Raw genomic sequence first — 16,559 nt, forward strand, 5'->3', positions numbered from 1 at the left:
ACCACTTCCCACCCAGCCTATAGAAATATAACAGCCAAGCGGTGGTACAGTTATCCTGACTGGGCGTCCTATGACGTCCAGCAGGATAAAAGCTGCTGCGCACCTGTCTGACACATCACTACACTAACGGAGGCTCTTTACCCCGTGATCAGCTGTGTCCAATCACAGCTCATCACTATGTGAACAGGAAGAGCCGTTGATTGGCTTTTCCTCACTCGCATGTGACAGACACGAGTAGATCACATCTGACAGACATGAGTAGAGGAGAGCCGATCGGCTGCTCTCCTGACAGGGTGGGGGTCTGTGCCGATTGTCAGCACAGCCCCTCCTCGGATCCTGCCCATGACCACCATCATGCTGCCCAGGACAACCAGGATGGCCATCCACACTGGACCACCAGGGAAATGCAAATCTGTCCCAAGGCAGCTGCCAATCAATGCCCAGGCAGCTGCCAATCAGTGCCTACCACTGCCAGTGCCAACAGGGATTCCTATCAGTGCCACGCATCAGTGCCGCCCATAAGTACCCATCTTTGCAGTCTTTCAGTGGCCAGTGTCGCCCATCAGTGGCACCTATCAACGCCCAGTGGCACCTACCAGTGCCCATTGTTGATGCCCCCTCATCGGTGCCGCCTTATCAGTGCCCGTCAATGCTTCCTTAGTACCCGTGCAATTGTTATTTAAACAGTGACAGAGCAGAAAGATGAAAATTAGCTTGGGCAGGAGGGGAGGGGGTGTATGTGCCTGGTATGGAAGTGGAAAAAATAAATCAATTAAAATTATGGAAACAGCCAAACATGCTTAAAATATTTAAAGCTGAAGACACTGAAGGGCTCACCAACCTTATCTCTCCATCTCTTAGCCCGCGTACACACGGTCGGAGATTCCGAAAACCAAATCCGTTTGTCCGAAACTGTTGCATACACACGGTCGGACAAAGTTGTCGGAAAATTCGACGTGATTACGTCATTTAGTTAAGACGGGACTACGTTCACGCTAGTAGCCAATAGCTTTGGTGTAGGAATTTGATCTGAGCATGCGTGGCACTTTGTCCGATCGGAATTCTCTACACTTGATCGGTGTATGTCCGATCGGCGCATTTTGTCGGAAAATTTTACCAACAAGTTGGAAAACTTGGTCCGTCCGATACTCCAACGGAAACAGTCCGATGTAGACCACACACAGTCGGAATATCCGACAAAACGGTCCGATCGGAATCTGACCGTGTATACAAGGGCTTAAAGCTAGTGTGTATGTGTATTTTTATATATATATATATATATATATATATATATATATATATATATATATATATATATATATATATATATATATATATATATATATATATATATACATACACACATATATACACACATACACACATACACACATACACACATACACACATACACACACACATACACATACACACACACATACACATACACACACACACACATACACACACACACACACACACACTGCAGGCTAGCCTGAATTTATAGGAGTCTGAGGGCTTTATATCCCTCCTCCTCCATCAGATCCTTCGATAGCTCATTTCTGGGTCAGTGGTGGCGGTTGCTCTCTCGAGCTCGCATCGGGCACTACCAGGGGGTGTCTGCCCACCCACCGTCTCATCTCCATCTCGATCGGGCTGATCGGTGTTCACGTGGGGGGGTGGGGGTTCAGGTCTTGCTCCAAGGTAAGACACCCACCCATTTCTCCAGGAGTCGACAAAAATGGAACCCAATTCCTTAAAAGTGGGCAACTTCTTAAGTGGAAAACAATGTGAAATTTTTGAGAACCGGTCAACCACCATAAAGGGAAACTGTTTTGCCCTGGGGAGTTGTGTAACTGCACAATGAAATCCATAGACAGGTGGGTCCAGGGCCTCTCTCCATTGGGTATGATTTGTAGGAGGCCCTTTGGGAGGTGTCGTGGAGTCTTACTCTGAGCACACACGGAACAAGCAGCTACATTAGCACGTAGACTAGGCCACCAGAATTGTTGGGAAATGGTCTAAAACAGTTAATTCTTCCCAGGGTGGCCAGCAGCCTTGGGAGAATGGCAAATCTGGAGCACGGCAGAACGGAGACTTTCTGGGACAAAGCAGCGGTCAGAAGGTTTCTCAGGAGGAGCATGGTCCTGAGTGGCAAGAATTTTGTCACCCAAAAGGAGAATTGAGACTGGTGTGAACAGAATACAATCAGGAGAAAATCACGAGAAATGACTCCATCTTGGAAGTGGAGGAAAGGAATCAGCCCTTACATTCTTAGTACCGGGTAAGAATGAGACAATGTAATTGAAATTAGACAAGAAAAAAGAGCCCATCGCGCCCTACTGGGAGAGAGGCATTTAGCCTCAGACAAGAATGTGAGATTCTTATAGTCAGTAAGAATGAGAACCGGCACAGTGGTACCTTCTAGGAAACGTCTCCATTCTTTCAGGGCTAAAACGGCAACATCTCTCTGTCCCCAATCTCGTAATTGCACTCAGGTGACAATTTCTTGTAAAAAGTAGCCACAAGGATGCATAGAGCTCTCAGACGGTAGGACGTTGAGACAGAAGGGCACCAACTCCAGTCTCAAAAGCATCAACCTCAAGGACAAAAAGGTAATGTAGGATCAGGATGTCCTAACACAGGAGCAGAAACAAAGGCAACCTTGAGACTCTCAAAGGCCTTAATGGACTCCAGAGACCAATACTGTGGGTTACCGTCCTCTCTGGTCATATCAGAGAGGGGCTTGACCAGAGATGAGACTTATCAGAAGTTTATTCGTAAATAGTTGGCAAAGCCGAGAAAACGCTACAGAGGACGCAAATCCACAGGTCGGGGCCACTGTAGGACTGCTGAAAGTTTCTCTGGGCCTATTGAAAAAACAGGTCCATCAAAAAACCAGCAGTGGAAATGACATAACCCAGGAATTGAACCTGTTCACAATGGAAATCGCACATCTCCAATTTACAATAGAGATTGTTTTCTCTTCGTTTCTGAAGCACACAGACATCTGTGTGGTGGCTCTCCAGGGACTTGGAAAATATGAGGATATCGTCGAGATAAACCACCACAGAACTGCCACAAATCTCGGAGGAAATCGTTAATACATTCCTGGAAAACTGCCGGGGGGCCAAGAGGCATTACGAGGTACTCATAATGGCCGGTTCTGGTAGTAAACACAATTCTTCCACTTGTCGCCCTCCTTAAGCCTCACAACATTGTATGCCCCTCTCAAAATCAAGCTTTGTGAAAAACGTTGCTACCTTGAGGGGGTCAAATAACTCTAATCAATGGAATCGGATTGGGCATTCTTAATCATGAAACGATTGAGACCCCTATAAATCAAATCAATACAAGGTCTTAGTGCACCACTCCTCTTCTTCACAAAGAAGAAACCAGCACCAGCAGAAGATGTTAGTTGTGGATGAAACATACTCCTCCATGGCCCTATTCTCCAAGACTGACAAAGTGTGAACCCGGCCACGAGGGGGTATGGCAGCAGGTTGAAGGTTAATTACACAATCATACGACCACTGTGGAGGCAAACTACCGGCTTGACCTTTGTCAGACATCGCCAAAATCGCTGTACTCCTCCGGCAGGGAGGAGAGTGAAGAGGTGCACAGGACCTTGGCTACCGTCTGGAAGCATGTCTTACTGCATTGTGGTGACCAGGTGAGAACTTCAGCATGGTGCCAATCAAAAAAGAGGGGTTGTGCCTCTGTAACCAAGGATAACCAATAACCAGCAGAAACTTAGGTGAGGAAATAACTTGGAATTGGATTATCTCATGGTGAAGAGCCCCTAAGGCCATTGACAACAGAACAGTCTCATGAGTCCCATGGGCATGTAGAGGTCTCCTGATAAGAGCCTCAATGGCAAGTGGAGTGTCACAAAGCTGCAGCGCTTCAATACAAAGGCAGGATCAGTGAACAGGCCTGCAGCCCCAGAGTCGATTAGAGCCTGCATCTCGGACAGACAACTCAGCCCAAGAAAGGGTACCCAAAACAAGGAGCTTATGCTTCTGGATAACTGAGGACGAAACACTGCCACCTAAGGCCTGTCCGTGACAGGACCTCAAGGTTCAGGCATTCCCTGGACGGGTAAGAAAAGACATTCAAAAAGTGACCTGCCTGGCCACAATAAAGGCACAATCTCTCCCTCCCCCTAAGGGCTCTCTTATCCGCAGAGAGGCGTGAAACCCAAGTGCATGGGTTTATCTTCCCAGACTGACTCGGTACCAGGAAGCATGGGAGGTGAGGGAGGCAAGGGTGGGGACTGCAAAGCTCAGAGACAAAAGTACAGGAGACTTCTGCAAATGCTCCTTAAAAGTAAACCTCTCTCTGAGTCTGGAGTCAATGAGGAAGGCAAAATGTCATCAACCTCTCCAGCTCAGTGGGTATATCTTGGGCCGCTATCTCATCCATGATGGAATCAGTAAGACCATAAGAATAAGCAGCCACGAGGGCCTCATTGTTCCAAGCAACCTCTGCTGCCAGAGTATGTAATTCAATGGCGTAATTGTCAACAGTTCTCGTACTCTGATGGACATGAGGCAATTGGCAGCAGAAGCGGAGTGTGCAGGAATGTCAAATAACCGTTCAAAAGAAGCCGCAAACTCTGGGTAACTCAAGACAACAGGTTTTTGCGTCTCCCAAAGAGGGTTTGCCCAGGCCAAGGCTCTCTGAGAAAACAAAGATATCCCGAAACCTTCCTTGCTTCTGTCCGTGGCAAACGCCTGGGGCAGGCATCTCAAAGTATATCTCAACCTGCTTGAGAAACCCTCTGCATCGGACTGGATCGCCCCCAAATCGCTGGGGAAGTGAAGAAACAGACATACCTCTTATAGATGTAATACTCGAGGCGGGTGCCTGCACACAGACTGGAGCAACAGCATGGATGGCCTGCAAAACAGGTTGTACCATGAAGCCACAGTGGTGGATTCCGGGTGATCCGTGTGACTATGGCAAACTGATCCCTGCAGTGATCCTACTCATCCAATCTGGAAAAAATATCATCAACAAGTGCATTGACTGCATCTTCTGAATTCATGGCCTTTGCCTACTGCCAGAAACCATGAAGCAGTCTGAGACAGAAGTACTGTTAAATCACACTTGTTTAATAATAAAAAAAAGTTAAACAGAGTAAATTTAGTCAAAACATAGCCAGAGTTCAGGAACCGGAATGGATAGTCAGGCAAGCCAAAATGACTGGGAGCTAGAGATGAGCGTAGTAGAACAGCAAGCAGGATCTGGAGCCAAAAGAAATGTCAGCCAAGCAACAGGAACACAAGAGAGCGTCTCTAGAGATGTGACCAAGGCGAAGACAGAGATCATCTGGGCTGGACGGCTTAAGTAGGCAGGACTGATGAGCAGGATATCTTTAATAGGTGAGCCACTGTGGAGAGAAAGGAGCTGGCAATTAGACAGCTGAGCGGCCAGCTTTGAGAAGGAAGGGCTGAGCCAGTAGAGACTTTTTTGTTTAAGTTTATTTTTTTGGACTTTTTTTGTGTCATATCAATACAAAAGAAATAAACATGAGAATGCCCAAAATTTGTAATAGCAACAATTGTCTGGGCCAAGTAATGCATCTTAAAGAAATGCAGGGGTGCCGATATTTTTGACACACACACATATGTACAGTGGATTTAAAATGTCTGCACACCCCTGTGAAAATGTCAGGTTTCTGTAATGTAAAAAAATGAGACAAAGATAAATCATTTCAGAAATGTTCCTCCTTTAACCACTTGGGTACCGCGCTATTGCCAAATGACGGCAACAGCGCGGACCCACATTTCCGGGACTACGTCTATTGACGTAGTCCCGGATACGAGCGGCCTGCGCGGCGCGCTCTGTGATCGGCGAGTCCGTGAGACTCGCCTGATCACCGATCCGTGCAAGGGGTCGATCCCGACCCCTTATCACGTGATCAGCTGTCAGCCAATGACAGCTGATCATGTGATAGAACGGAGCCGGTAATCGGCTATTATTCCTCCTCGCGCTGACAGCGCGAGGAGAGAAAAAAAAAAGCCGATCACCGGCGGCCGTGATCGGGACATCAGTCCCGATCACGGCCAGCAATACAGCTGACCACCTGCCCCCTGCCAGTGCCCACCTGCCCACCGCCGTGCCATCCTGAATAAAAGTAAGTGCCCCCCATCAGTGCCCCCATCAGTGCCCATAGTGCCCACAGTGCCACCTACAGTGCCACCCACAGTGCCATCCAGCAGTGCCACCAACAGTGCCACCCACAGTTCCCACAATCTGCCTCAAAGGTGCTGCGACCCAGTGCCGCCCATCAGTGCCCAGCAGTGCCGCCCATCAGTGCCCAGCAGTGCCACCTATCAGAGCCACCTATCAGTGCCACCTATCAGTGCCCATCAGTCCCATCTATCAGTGGTACCTATCAGTGCCCATCCGTGCCACCCATCCATGCCATCTTATCTGTGCCCATCAGTGCCGCCTTATCTGTGCCTATTAGTGCCGCCTTAACTATGCCTATCAGTGCCCACCAGTGCAGCCCATCAGTGCCCACCAATGCAGCCCATCAGTGCCCACCAATGCAGCCCATCAGTGCCCACCAATGCAGCCCATCAGTGCCCACCAATGCAGCCCATCAGTGCCCACCAATGCAGCCTATCAGTGCCGCCTAATCAGCGCACTTCAATGAAGGAGAAAAATGACCCGTTTGCAAAATTTTATAACAAACTATTAAAACATGATTTTTTTTTTTTTGCATCTTTTTTTGTTTGTTTAGCAAAAAATAAAACTCCGAGCTGTAACTAAATACCACCAAAAGAAAGCTCTATTTGTGGGAAAAAAATGATAAAAATTTCATTTGGGTACCGTGTTGTATGCCCGCGCAATTGTCATTCAAAGTGCATCAGCGCTGAAAGCTGAAAATTGGTCTGGGACTGAGGGGGGTTTAAGTGCCCAGTAAGCAAGTGGTTAAATGTGATCTATAAACTGTAGAACTCAGTTGACCAACAAACTGAAATCTTTTAGATTGAGGGAAGTAAAAATAAATAATAAAATAATATGGTTGCATAAGTGTGCACACCACTACACTAATACTTAGTTGAAGCACCTTTTGATTTTATTACCGCACTTACAGCACTTTTTGGGTACGAGTCCATCAGCATGGCACATCAGCATGGCACATATTTGCCCATTCTTCTTTGCAAAAACACCCCAAATCTGTCAGATTGCGAGGGCATCTCCTGTGCATAGCCCTCTTCAGATCACCCCACAGATTTTCAATCAGATTCAGGTCTGTGCTCTGACTGGGCCATTCCAAAACTTTAATCTTCTTCTGGTGAAGCCATTCCTTTGTTGGATTTGGATGTATGCATTGGGTCATTGTCATGCTAAAAGATTAATTTCCTCTTCATGTTCAGCTTTCTAGCAGAGGCCTGAAGGTTTTTTGCCAATATTGACTGGTATTTGGAACGGTTCGTAATAACCTTTACCTCGAATAAGGCCCCTGTTCCAGAAAAACAGCCCAGATGCCGCCCCCCACCATGCTTCACTGTGGGTATGGTGTTCTTTTGGTGATGTGCCGTGCTTTTTTGCCAAACATATCTTTTGTAATTATGGGCAAAAACGTCAACCTTGGTTTAAAATCAGAACAGAACACATTCTCCCACATGCTTTTGAGAAATTCCAGATATGTTTTTGAAAACCATAGCCAGGCTTTGATGTTTTTCTTCGTAAGAAAAGGCTTCCATCTTGCCACTCTAACCCATTACCCAGATATATTAAGAATATGGGAGATTGCTGTCACATGTACTACACAGCCAGTACTTGCCAGACATTCCTGCAGCTCCTTTAATGTTGCTGTATACCTCAGGCAGCCTCCCTGACCAGTTAGCTTTTTGTCTTTTCATGAATTTTGGGGGGGACGTACAGTTCTTGGTAACGTCACTGTTGTGACATATTTTCTTCACTTGATGGCTGTCTTCACTTTGTTCCATGGTATATCTAAAGCCTTGAAAATTCTTTTGTACCCTTCTCCTGATTGATGCCTTTTAACAATGAGATTCCTCTGATGCTTTGGAAGCTCTCTGCGGACCATGGCTTTTGCTCTAGGATGCGGCCAAGAAAATGTCCTTGAGGCCGGGTTTACACTGGTGCAACACGACACTCTTCCTACTTTGGCTGCAACTTTGCCCGGCAACTTAAAGTCAAAGATGCATCCGACTTCAATGAACGGGGATCCAACTTGTATCCCCGTCAATGCCAGGCACTGTGTTTGGTATGAATCTTGAGGGGGAACTCCACACCAAATTTTAAATAAAAAAACAGCATGGGTTCCCCCTCCAAGAGCATACCAGGCCTTTTCGGTCTGATATGTTTTAAGGGGAACCCCTACGCAGAAGAAAAAAAATGGCGTGGGCCCCCCCCCCAGAATCTATAGCAGACTCTTATCCGAGCACGTATCCACTCCGGTCAGGAAAGGGGGTGGGGAACGGTGAGTAGCCCCCCCCCCCCAACTGTACCAGGCCGACCCACCCTGTGTGAATAAGTATGGGGTACTCATTCACAATAATAATAATAAAAAAAAAACACACACACTAGACAGGTTTTTAAAGTAATTGGGCAGCTCCGGAGGTTTTTTCTGACTGGGGGGGGGGGGGGGGGGTCTCTTCTGACTTTTCCGCTCTCTCCCGCTCTCTGGTTCTTCTCCTGCTCTCCAGTGTCTTCTGCCGGGCTCCTCCGCTATCTTCTGCTCTTTTGCCCGATATTTTGCTAGCGTTGGCCCGGTCTTCATCATGCCCAGTGTGGTGACATAAGGGGGTGGGGTCACCGGATGACCTCACCCGGTGACCACGCCCCATGCCTATATAAGTTGTTGCGCACCGCGCACACAGCATTACAGCGCAAGAGAGAGTCGTGTTAACATCGAAAAGAGACCGGAGGGAAGAAGACGACAGAGAAGACCAGGCCAAGGCTAGCAAAAGAGCAGGCAAAAGATAGCGGAGGAGCCCGGCAGAAGACACCAGAGAGCGGGAGAAGAACCGGAGGCCGGAGAGTGGGAGAAGAGGCTGAAGAGCAGAGAAGTCAGTAGAGACCCCTGGAGCTCCCTAATAAATTACTTTAAAAACTGGCCTAGTATTTTTGACACTTTCTTTCCCCGCCAGGTGAATGGGTAGGGGTATGATGTATGCCATACGCACATAGGGTGGGGGGCCACCCCTTATTAAAAAGAGGGTTCCCGGATTTCGATAAGCCCCCCCCGCCGGGAAGAGGCCCTTGTCCTCATCAACATGGGGACAAGGTGCTTTGGGGTAGAGGGGGGCACTGAGTGCCCCCCTGCCCCATAGCACCCACCCCCCATGTTGAGGGCATGCGGGCTGGCACGGTTCAGGGGGGGCTCACTCATCCCTACCCTCTTTCCTGACCAGCTGGGGCTTCGTGCTCGGATAAGGGTCTGGTATGGATTTTGGGGAGGAACCCCAGGCCGTTTTTCGGCATAGAGGTTCCCCTTAAAATCCATAGCAGACCGAAGGGCCTGGTATTCTCTTGGAGGGGGAACCCATGCTGTTTTTGTTTTTTTATTTACCGTGGAGTTCCCCCTCAAGATCAGAGCACAAGTCGCATGCCAAAGTCAGATCAGGCAAGACGACGATTTGACTTTGATGATATTCAATGGGCAGAAGTAGGATCAAAGTCAGACCAAAGTAGTACAGGGAGCAAGTCGGGAAACACTGATTTTCACACATTATGCGACATGAACTCCCAATGTCGGAGGGTTTGTCGTACCAGTGTAAACCCGGCCTAAAGACCTGCTAGAACAGATGAAATTTATTTGGTGTTAATCAGAGGCACTTTAAATGATGGCAGGTGTGTACTGGCTCCTATTTATTTAACATGAGTTTGAACGTGATTTCCAATTCTGAACACAGCCATATCCCCAGTTATAAGAGGGTGTGCACAGTTATGCAACCACATTTTAGTTTTTTTTTTTTTTTTTTTTTTTTTTTTTTTTTTTTTTTTACTCCCCCCCCAAAAAAAGATTTTATATAGTGCAGTGTTGATGATTGCGTGGTTATGCATTCAAAGTGTGACAGCACTGAAATCTGAAAATTGGCCTGGGCAGGAAGGCGGTCAAAGTGCCCAGTAGAAGTGGAAAAAAAAAATGCGATTTCCCTTCTTTTAAAAATGGACCCCATCAACCAATCCATGACAGATTATTGTTGAGGTGATGAAAGGTGATCGACTACATGGTGGTGGATATTATATATGGGAGACTATATAAGACATAAAACGATAACGTAAGAGGTCAAGGGGTAGAGGCATCATAAACACATCCCTATGCCTTAAGATATATTGTTGGACTGGAAAGGTTTTAAAGTACTTCACGGGTCTTTTTTTAATGTTGTAATCCTTTTGCTTCACTTTTATGCCTCGATATTGGCAATGTTAAATGGAGAAAGTTTTGCACAGACCCTTATAATGCAATGCCTCAGATGTATACTCATTTTTTGGTTTATCCGGATTTCACTGATCTATGATTGTACTCTGTGCAAAACAAAAATAAAAACTATTTCCGATTTTAAAAAAAATAAAAAGAGAACATGAAAAATGCTTTTTGGGGTAGCATTTTTATTTCTTAGTTTGCTGTCAAATACCTTATGATCCTGCTATTTCCCCTAGCTTCCTGTTCTAATTTATGCAAAGCATGGAAGCAGATATGTGCTGGTATATGCGGTCGGCATACCTGGTATTGGTGCTAGGATGCTGACACAGCGTGCTTGTATCTCCCATAGTCAGTTTAGGGGTCTCACTCCCTGTCCAACCCTATACTATGTACACACTCCCCCCCCATGTGCAGAAGGATGTAAATGGAGCCTATGTGGTCATGTGTCTGAAGAATAAAACCTCTAAAAATAAAAAGTACACTTTTGTTTTTTTTAAAGGAAATGCAAGAAAAAGGTCTGGCTTCACCAACAGAGGAAATTGACAATGCTCTAAAATGTTGTTCACAGCCAGTAAAAGGCGATTGCTTTTTTCCTCATTTTGCCACTGCTTTGCGGATTTCTGCTTAGGGGGATTCCTTGTTTGGAGTGCCACCTGCTGTGTGAATCTAGTATCACTTGTCCACTAGTTGCACATAATTTCTTTTGGACTGATTAATTCCTACAGTGCGGGGTTACTGAGTAACACTGGGGGCTATGTATACAAGGCTGAGATAATACACAGCATAGTACATCCAGCTAGAAAAAAAAAAATTTTTTTAATAAAGTACGGCATGTTGGGAGTTGCTGGAAATAAATAACATCTGCCAAAAAAAAAAATATAAATTTTTTAGAAAATGTTTCTGTAAGTAGTGTTCAGAAAACAAAATGGATATTGTAGGCGAGTGGGGTGACTGACCTCATTACTTCCCGGATACCAGGGGAAGAAGACACAATGGTTGAAGTGGGGTAGTGTCCAAACCACACAGATTGATTGCTATGTAGACTCTCTGCAGCTAATGTTGACAACTTCTGCATCTGATCCTAGAAGAGGGTTAATCACAATAGAAATCCAAGGATAAGATAGCATAAACAGTATTTTGGAATCAATATCATGGACAACTGAGATATAGTGGATGCATATAACATCAATCGTCTAAGATGCTCCAAGTTGCATTGGTGGATTCATTTTGCGAATGAAAAGGGTTTGAAGGGAAATGAAATTGCTGGAAAACTGTACTGTGTTTGACTGGAAAATTGCTGGAAAACTGTACTGTGTTTGACCAGATCAATGAACATATATTCTTAACAGTTTTAATGATTTTTCATATTTAAATGCGATGAGATCATCTTAAAGCTGAGCTCCAGGCAAAAAACTAAATATACAGATTAAATATCCTGAGATACACACAGCCCTAACCCAAAGCACAGATCTCTTTAGCATGGGAGGGGAGAGGATTTTTCTCTGCGGCGGTTTTACTTTCACTTGCAGGTCTCCTTTCTACCAAACGACTGCATAGTCTAAGGATATGCAACACTCAGATGAGCTCATCTCTGCCATGCTGCTCTCTTATCAGCATGGATCCTTGCACTGCAGCACACCCCATTGCCTCCATCTGTTCTTTGTGCTGCTTCCCCCTCCTGCTCTCTGAGCTCTGCTGTACAAGCACTAAAACAGTTTTATACCAGTTAAAGTGGTTGTAAACTCTTTACAACCGCTTTAATCTACAGGTAAGCCTAGATTAAATCTTACCTGTAGGTGCTTGAAATTTCTACCTGACCTGCACGGTCTAAGAGATATTTACAAAATCGCTGTATGGCGATTTCTCCTGTGCATGCACCGGAGTTAGAAAGGGCATGCTGTGCTATTTCTAGCTTGGGTCATGCCTGTGCGGGAGTGACGTCAAGCGTCTCCGGCCAGTCACAGAGCCGGAGTTTGCGGCCCCGGAAGGAAGAGGGGGAAGAATGGACACATCACGGGCTTCTCCTGCAGGTAACGTCACATACTGGGCTACTATGCCATGCATAGTAGCCCACTATGGTTTACCTTTGCAGGGAAATAAAGAGGAAGTAACACCCATGAGGGTTTAATTCCCCTTGAAATTCAGGTACCTACACTGCTTGCAATTAAAACAAAATACAGTAAGGCCTCTTGCACATAGGATTAAAAAGAGTCACTTTTTGCTGCTCTGGATATAGATGTATTGTAGTCTATAGAACCATACACATATAGCTGCGTAAAGATGAGTTAGATCTTGCACACGGGAGTCTATAGAACCATGCACACATCTGAGTAAAGTTTAATACAGCGATAAGTACAGAGCCATAACACCAAAATATAAAATTTTACATTTGAGTGCAGTAATTTATTTGCGTATTTGTTCACACGCCTATACGGAAGTTTTCATGCATATATTGCAATACTGGGAATAAAGAAGGATTTTACGCCTGTACACGCTTAAGTGACTTTGCGCATGTTTATGCAAACTTTTTATGAAAACATTTTACTTTTTGTCAATATTAGTAAAATCTTACGTCATTGTGTATCTAAACCCAATAATAAACGTAATATATTGCACCTTAGATTTGGTTGCTACCAGTAAGGCCCAAAGCGGCCTTATGGTAGAAATGGCTGGCTGTATAGCATCCCTGCTGGTATGATGGGGGCTCTGAAGGCTAGTACCAACTGGAACTGAAACTAGGGTGCCCACAGGCAGTTGGGGCACAGGAGTAATTCCCTGGGAAAACCGGGTGGTCCCAGTTCCTCCGGAGCTGAATGGATCTACCTTGTCTATTCATGGACTGGAGTCTACGGTGTCTGTGCTCCCTGGAAGTGGTTGACCCAGGGGTGCCCTTAGAAACACATGTGTGTGGAACCCACGGTATGAATATGCACATGGATACAGCACTAAACTTTCTGCACTGAGCCTCTTGGGCTAGGCCTTTTGGCCAAGTCCAAGGGACGTTTTTCTACCAGCCCTCAGGGCCTAGCAAGTGCACATTGCATGGCCACTATCTATTTTTCCTTCACGTTTGTCATGCTTTTACTTGTGTGTTTTTTTTTTTTCACTGGATGGAGGGTGGGAGTCCTTGGGCCTGGCCTGAAGTGTAGGGGTGAGGATGTATGGCCATCAGGTTCCTTCCTCCCCTGAATCTGGGGGGGGGTCTCTTCAGGAGTGCTCCTCAGTCTAGTACTCGGTTAGCTTTGGCTGGCCACAAGAAGGGTCCGTCTGGCCTTGCGGTTATGTGGACCAACTTTGTAACCTTGTCCCTGTCTGGAGCATTGCACCCCGGGGGTTCAGGGTAAGGTCCTACTCCTACCCTAATGTCAACCTAAGGCTGAATTGACACTTGTACATCAAACGCTCTGACATTGGGAGCTTATGTCGCATGACGTGTGCAAATCCATGATTCCCTACGAGAGCCATCTTAACTGGTCCGACACAAGTCTGTCTGACTTTGAAAATGCTCCCTGCACTACTTTGGTGCGACTTTGATCCTACTTCAGCCAAATGAATATCACTGAAGTCGGATCAAAGTAGTATACTTGTCCTAACCATCTGACTTGTGACATCCGACATGGTGATTACAGCATCAGTAAATTGAATTTATGTCACTGGGATTGTTTTGATTGAAATAGTACAACTTGTCATTTGACCAAAGTCGGAGCAAAATCTTATCTTGTTCATTCAAGTCGGATGGAAGTAGGAACGATGTAGGACAGATGTAGCAGGGCAAAGTAGGATGATAGTCGTACAACAGTCATGTCGTATCAGTGTGAACCAAGCCTTATGCAGAGAATGCATTTAGAACCACTTTAAAGTAGAACTATACCTCACCAATGTGAGGTCACGCAGTTCCCTGCTAACATCTTCAGGTGGCTGGCTTCAAGGTCTCAATCGATGGCCAATTTCACTGGCCCGGTGGGGGCGACATCACTTCTGCACGGTAGCACAGTTAGCTTTGGCATTGCTGAATTTCTACAGTGGGCTGCTCACTGTACAGAGGTTGACAGGCAGGTAAGCAACTTTAATAAGGAAGAGACAAAGTATGTCTCTTCTACATTGAAAACCATGTACACCCTTTTTTTTTTTTTTTTTTAAGCTAAAGTTCAACTTTAAAAATCACTTCACCAAAAAAAAACCCCACACCTCCTTACTGGAGGTTTTAATTTCAGTCTGTACAAGCAATTGGTAGAGCAGTTGTCACTGCTACAGGAAAATATGGTCAGCATTAGCACCATCGTCAGTATGGGCATTGAAAATTGCCAAATCGATGGATCGCAATGCAGCCTTGAAAGATGCTGCATTGTTTATGCATGAATGACTTCATCCTGGCGCGCCCTGCCTCTCCTGAGAGCCCTGCTGTCAGGATTCAGTGTAAAACGATGCCTCAAATACCTCATCTCTGATCTCTCAAGGGATAGACAGCGTCAGGGGCCGGGATCTCCTCTGGAGGTCACGTGAGCAGCAGTGGCGGCCGCTCATAAGGGGTGCCCCCCTAATCTCCATGCAGGGTGCCGGACACATGGATGTTAATGGGTGTTTTTTAAGCACATGATTAGAGCCTGAGGATCCAATTGGCTTGAGAAGTGTGACATTAGTGAATACTTACTAATGTCTTCCTGCTTCTCCTCCCAGACAATCAGGAAAGCAGGTCCAGAGACCCGATTGGCTGGGGGGAGAAGCAACCGTCAGGACTCGGCAGAAGATACAGTGGGGAAACTGCAACTTTGATGGGGTAAGTGCGGGGGCTGGTGGACGAGCAAAGTGGGGATTGAGCAACAGGGGTTTATAGGGGGGAGTGAGGGGGCCAGGTTTGTTTGCTGCCCCCCCCCCCCAAAAATAAAATTGAGCACTAGCGTCCACTGGTAACTGGCCACTGTGCTGTCTGGGCCATAAAAGATCAGGAGAAAAGGTACTTAGAGGCTCTGATTGACACTAACAATTACATAATGCAGGATGGATTCATAAAACAGAGGGGCTTGCAGTTTGTTTTTTTACTTTACGCTGGCAGGGCTCTCCTGGGAGTGCAGGGTGGCTGTGCCATTTTAGTGTTTACTGTTCTAGATAAATACTGTTGTCTGCAGTGTTCAGACTTTGCTACATGCAGGAGTGTCTTTTTTTTTTTTTTTTAACAGCAGATAAAATTAAAATTGTGTTCTTCGGACTACTTGAATTTTTTGCTGAAAACCATAGGCGTAATCGTGATGCATTGCGGAATCGAATCGTGGGACCAGTGAAGATGGGCACCTCTAATCGTCATATGTTCTCTTTTCCTCACCAAGTTTTTGTTTGTGCCCCCATTGGCGACATATCCCACCATCACTCCCTGTCCTGTTGCTGTTGTCCTAGGGACACAAACAGCAATAAAAACCTAACTAATTAAAACAAAAAATAAACATTTTGGCTGGGTGCCATTACCACGATCATCTGATATTCATGTATGTACTGTACATTATGGGTTTTTGAATGGAAAAGCCAATTCACAATGAAGATCTTGCAAATTACAGCCCTTAGAATACCACCAGCTTCTAGCTGGCACCAATTGTGAATTTCAATGAGACATCTTATTTAGGAGAACAGAAGACTGAGCCAGCCTTGGTGCAGATAAAGCATTGGTTCATGGGAATGATAAACAAACACCCTTTCTTGTGAAGTAAACAGTTCAATAACTAATTTTTTTACTTCTGTATGTGTATTGAACATTTTGATGAAAAATTATCAAGATATAAAAAAGATACTATTATAAATCATCCCTCTTTACAGAATTGAAAGTGGCGTTGCCACCAAAAGAAAAAATTGCTTAAAATTCATTAAACAAAAAAATATATATATATATATATATATATATATATATATATATATATATATATATATATATATATATATATATATATATATATATATATATATATATATATATATATATATATATATATTCTTTTACTCACCTCTAAATGCCTGTTGGTAGGGGGTCCCTTGTAGTCTGCTTCCTTCATTGCCCGGGCTGGTGACATCACTTCCCCCTCGACGCCGCATAGTCATCTGGGACCTGTCACATGTCCCAAATGACTGTGTGGCGATCGTGGCGCGTGGTGCCGCT

The 16,559-nt window shown here is 45.4% G+C and overlaps 1 protein-coding gene across 2 annotated transcripts in view; it reads right to left on the reverse strand.

Moving 5' to 3' along the window:
- TMEM62 (transmembrane protein 62) overlaps window positions 1-16,559 on the reverse strand; it is a 78,653-nt gene that overhangs the window by 34,972 nt on the left and 27,122 nt on the right. For both annotated transcript variants that reach the window (XM_077464556.1, XM_077464557.1), the window contains one exon: window positions 11,374-11,498. In XM_077464556.1, the coding sequence (XP_077320682.1) occupies window positions 11,374-11,498 (125 nt within the window). The remainder of the gene's footprint in view (window positions 1-11,373; window positions 11,499-16,559) is intronic.

The sequence above is a fragment of the Lithobates pipiens genome, unplaced genomic scaffold, assembly GCF_037356315.1.
Source record: "Lithobates pipiens isolate NorthernLeopardFrog02 unplaced genomic scaffold, aLitPip1_a1.2 Scaffold_30, whole genome shotgun sequence".
In the NCBI taxonomy this organism is placed as follows: Eukaryota; Metazoa; Chordata; class Amphibia; order Anura; family Ranidae; genus Lithobates; species Lithobates pipiens.